Source organism: Dendropsophus ebraccatus, unplaced genomic scaffold, assembly GCF_027789765.1.
Source record: "Dendropsophus ebraccatus isolate aDenEbr1 unplaced genomic scaffold, aDenEbr1.pat pat_scaffold_623_ctg1, whole genome shotgun sequence".
NCBI classification, from domain to species: domain Eukaryota; kingdom Metazoa; phylum Chordata; class Amphibia; order Anura; family Hylidae; genus Dendropsophus; species Dendropsophus ebraccatus.
Genome location: NW_027210222.1, coordinates 68968 through 74104, shown reverse-complemented (window position 1 = coordinate 74104; position 5137 = coordinate 68968). Strand labels below are relative to the sequence as shown.

The following is a 5137-nucleotide window of genomic DNA, read 5'->3' as shown; positions in this document are numbered from 1 at the left end:
GACAACCAACATGGCGGCTATCACCCCCGAGGTACTGGAAAAGCTGGGTGACAACCAACATGACGGCTATCACCCCAAGGTAGTGGAAAAGCTGGGTGACAACCAACATGACGGCTATCACCCAAGAGGTAATGGAAAAGCTGGGTGACAACCAACATGACGGCTATCACCCCCGAGGTACTGGAAAAGCTGGGTGACAACCAACATGGCGGCTATGACCCCCAAGGTACTGGAAAAGCTGGGTGACAACCAACATGACGGCTATCACCCCTGAGGGAATGGAAAAGCTGGGTGACAACCAACATGAAAGCTATCACCCCCGAGGGACTGGAAAAGTTAAAAGTTGGATGACAACCAACATGGCGGCTATGACCCCAGGGTACTGGAAAAACTGGGTGACAACCAACATGGCGGCTATCACCCCCGAGGTACTGGAAAAGCTGGGTGACAACCAACATGATGGCTATGACCCCCGAGGTACTGGAAAAGCTGGGTGGCAACCAACATGATGGCTATCACCCCCGAGGTACTTGAAACGCTGGGTGACAACCAACATGGCGGCTATCACCCCCGGAGTACTGGAAAAGCTGGGTGACAACCAACATGGCGGCTATCACCCCCGGAGTACTGGAAAAGCTGGGTGACAACCAACATGGCGGCTATCACCCTTGAGGTACTGGAAAAGCTGGGTGACAACCAACATGGCGACTATGACCCATTCCTCCCAGACGCCTCAGGACTAGTGATGCACGATGCACCGAAATATCGATACTAATATCGATATTCGGGGCAAAAAAACGGTTCGGTACCAGGATTTCCTGGTATCGATACTTTATGTTAAGATGTGCAATAGCGCAGCTTAACATAGAGTATAGTGCAGAGAACATGGCGGGCAGCTAGCTTAGCACCAGCCGTGCTCTCTGTCTGCTCCCCACCCCCCGCGCGGCTCACCAACTCCTTCTCCATGCTGCCTGGTCCAGGTGTCATCTCGGACATCTCTCTTCCCCTCCCCAGCAACCAGCGGGGGCCGCCCGGGTGCGGCATGTCGCTGTCACTATGGAGCGGCATTCATACTGGACTGGACTGCGTTGTGACTCCCGGCCCCCGCACACAGGCCGCAGCCTCCTCACTACGGGACAATCTCCAAAGCAATCGGCTGCTGCGCACGGAGCGGCTCGGATGCTGCTGACACAGCGGCATCTACACAGTTAAATAGCCGGTTTAACTGTGTAGATGCCGCTGTGTCAGCAGCATCCGAGCCGCTCCGTGCGCAGCAGCCGATGGCTTTGGAGATTGTCCCGTAGTGTGGTGGCTGCGGCCTGTGTGCGGGGGCCGGGAGTCACAGCGGAGCGAGGAGAGTGACGCCGGGACCGGGCAGCATGGAGCAGGAGGTGAGGAGGCTGCGGCCTGTGTGCGGGGGCCGGGAGTCACAGCGGAGCGAGGAGAGTGACGCCAGGACCGGGCAGCATGGAGCAGGAGGTGAAGGTTCTGCTCCACTACAACTATTACTATCCCCCATGTACTATACTAGTGCTGGGTCAGCACCAGTATAGTATGTTGGGGATAGTAGTTGTATGGCTGACACATAACACTAGTATAGTATGTTGGGCGTAGTAGTTGTATAGCTATAGATCAGCCATACAACTACTATCCCCAATATACTATACTAATGTTATGTGTCAGCCATACTAGTACCCCCAACATACTGTACTGTACATCTGCCATACTACTACTACCCCCAACCTACTATACTGGCATCTGCCATACTACTAGTACCCCCAACATACTGCACTGTACATCTGCCATACTACTACTACCCCCAACCTACTATACTGGCATCTGCCATACTACTAGTACCCCCAACATACTGCACTGTACATCTGCCATACTACTACCCCCAACCTACTATACTGGCATCTGCCATACTACTACTACCCCAACATACTGCACTGTGCATCTGCCATACTACTAGTACCCCCAACATACTGTACTGTACATCTGCCATACTACTAGTACCCCCAACATACTGCACTGTACATCTGCCATACTACTACTACTACTACCCCCAACATACTGCACTGTACATCTGCCATACTACTACTACCTCCAACCTACTATACTGGCATCTGCCATACTACTAGTACCCCCAACATACTATACTGTGCATCTGCCATACTACTACTACCCCCAACATACTATACTGGCATCTGCCATACTACTAGTACCCCCAACATACTGCACTGTACATCTGCCATACTACTACCCCCAACCTACTATACTGTGCATCTGCCATACTACTAGTACCCCCAACATACTGCACTGTACATCTGCCATACTACTAGTACCCCCAACATACTGCACTGTACATCTGCCATACTACTAGTACCCCCAACATACTGCACTGTACATCTGCCATACTACTACTACTACTACCCCCAACATACTGTACTGTACATCTGCCATACTACTACTACCCCCAACCTACTATACTGGCATCTGCCATACTACTAGTACCCCCAACATACTGTACTGTACATCTGCCATACTACTACTACTACCCCCAACATACTGCACTGTACATCTGCCATACTACTAGTACCCCCAACATACTGTACTGTACATCTGCCATACTACTACTACTACCCCCAACATACTGCACTGTACATCTGCCATACTACTACTACTACCCCCAACATACTATACTGTGCATCTGCCATACTACTACTACCCCCAACATAATATACTGTGAGTCAGCTTCACTACTATTACCCCCAAAATACTATACTGTGTGTGACCCATACAACTACTACCCCCAACATACTATACTGTGTGTGACCCATACAACTACTACCCCCAACATACTATACTGTGTGTTAGCCATACAACTACTACCCCCAACATACTATACTGTGTGTGACCCATACAACTACTACCCCCAACATACTATGCTGTGAGTCAGCCATACTACTACTACCCCCAACTACTATAATAAAAACAAAAAAAGGGGGAAATATTGGCATCACCACACGCGTAATTGCACGTTTAAATGATCACCTTCCCAATCTCGCACAGTATACAGTGTTCCAAAAAAATATCCTATATCATTGGGCGCAAAGACTCTCAGACCAGACGGCCCTACAGGCTGAGAGAGATAGGGGAATCAGAAAACAGCTATTTTTAACACATGTATTTAAAAAACAAACAAAAAACCCCCCATAACTTTTGTAACATTTGTAGAGTGTAAGTTGTAAATTAAAATGAAAATATATTGTACCATTGTAATAGTGCGGACCTGACGAATATAGAGAACATGTCAGGTGTATTACATAGCGAACATTGGGGAGTGTTATATCTGCAGCTGGGGGGGGCTGGTATTTGCTGCATCCTGTCAGGACATGCTGGGAGTTGTAGTTCTGCCGCAGCTGGGGGGGGGGGGCTGGTATTTGCTGCATCCTGTCAGGACATGCTGGGAGTTGTAGTTCTGCCGCAGCTGGGGGGGGGGCTGGTAGTTTGCTGCATCCTGTCAGGACATGCTGGGAGTTGTAGTTCTGCCGCAGCTGGGGGGGGGGGGGGGCTGGTATTTGCTGCATCCTGTCAGGACATGCTGGGAGTTGTAGTTCTGCCGCAGCTGGGGGGGGGGGGGGCTGGTATTTGCTGCATCCTGTCAGGACATGCTGGGAGTTGTAGTTCTGCCGCAGCTGGGGGGGGGGGGCTGGTATTTGCTGCATCCTGTCAGGACATGCTGGGAGTTGTAGTTCTGCCGCAGCTGGGGGGGGGGGGGGCTGGTATTTGCTGCATCCTGTCAGGACATGCTGGGAGTTGTAGTTCTGCCGCAGCTGGGGGGGGGGCTGGTATTTGCTGCATCCTGTCAGGACATGCTGGGAGTTGTAGTTCTGCCGCAGCTGGTATTTGCTGCATCCTGTCAGGACATGCTGGGAGTTGTAGTTCTGCCGCAGCTGGGGGGGGGGCTGGTATTTGCTGCATCCTGTCAGGACATGCTGGGAGTTGTAGTTCTGCCGCAGCTCGGGGGGGGGGGGGCTGGTATTTGCTGCATCCTGTCAGGACATGCTGGGAGTTGTAGTTCTGCCGCAGCTGGGGGGGGGGCTGGTATTTGCTGCATCCTGTCAGGACATGCTGGGAGTTGTAGTTCTGCCGCAGCTGGGGGGGGGGGGCTGGTATTTGCTGCATTCTGTCAGGACATGCTGGGAGTTGTAGTTCTGCCGCAGCTGGGGGGGGCTGGTATTTGCTGCATCCTGTCAGGACATGCTGGGAGTTGTAGTTCTGCCGCAGCTGGTATTTGCTGCATCCTGTCCGGGGTGGGTGACACGTGCCTATTTAGCGGGGGTCTCGGGGTCGTGTTCCCCCCCAGTGGGCAGCCCCCCCGCCGGGGATCAGGTGTCGGGGGGGTCGGGGGCTTCAGCCTCTTCCCTTTGTTATTTCAGCCAAAAGTTTCCAAATCAGTGAAGTGTTATCTGAGGGAGCAGGTCTCCGGGGTCTCCGGGGTCACACAGCAGGGCCGAAAATAACCGCAGACAGCGGGGGGAGGGGCTGACACTGATGGATGGGCGCGACCACTCACCTGCCCCGGGGGGGGGGGGGATCACAGACACACTTGTTAAACAACTTGTAAAATTTCAGCTACCAGAGAGGCGGGAAGTGATTAACCCCCCGAGTGCCGGAGCCCTGCTGCCCCTCCACACACCGGGATCGGCTGATCGCTGAATATCGCATGAGGTGGGGGATCGTGCACACAAAGCCGGTATCAGTGCGGCTATAATAATACTACCGGCTCTTATGGAGAGGACAATATACCATCCTCGTATAACATATATATCCTATATGCTGGGTGTAATCCTCAGTGTGTATATATATATATATATATATATATATATTATATATATATATACAGTGCACAGTACCACTTCTCCTGTCCTGTATGCTGGGTGTAATCCTCAGTATACTATATATACAGTGCACAGTACCACTTCTCCTGTCCTGTATGCTGGGTGTAATCCTCAGTATATACTATATACAGTGCACTAGTACCACTTCTCCTGTCCTGTATGCTGGGTGTAATCCTCAGTTATATATATACAGTGCACAGTACACTTCTCCTGTCCTCTATGCTGGGTGTAAT

The 5137-nt window shown here is 51.6% G+C and overlaps 1 protein-coding gene across 1 annotated transcript in view; it reads left to right on the top strand.

Annotated features, from left to right (window-relative positions):
* Positions 1-254: 254 nt before the first annotated feature.
* Positions 255-5137, top strand: part of LOC138778108 (ETS translocation variant 2-like) — a 29822-nt gene continuing 24939 nt past the window's right edge. Inside the window, exon 1 of the mRNA XM_069956365.1 lies at positions 255-477. Coding sequence (XP_069812466.1) covers positions 255-477 — 223 coding nt within the window. The remainder of the gene's footprint in view (positions 478-5137) is intronic.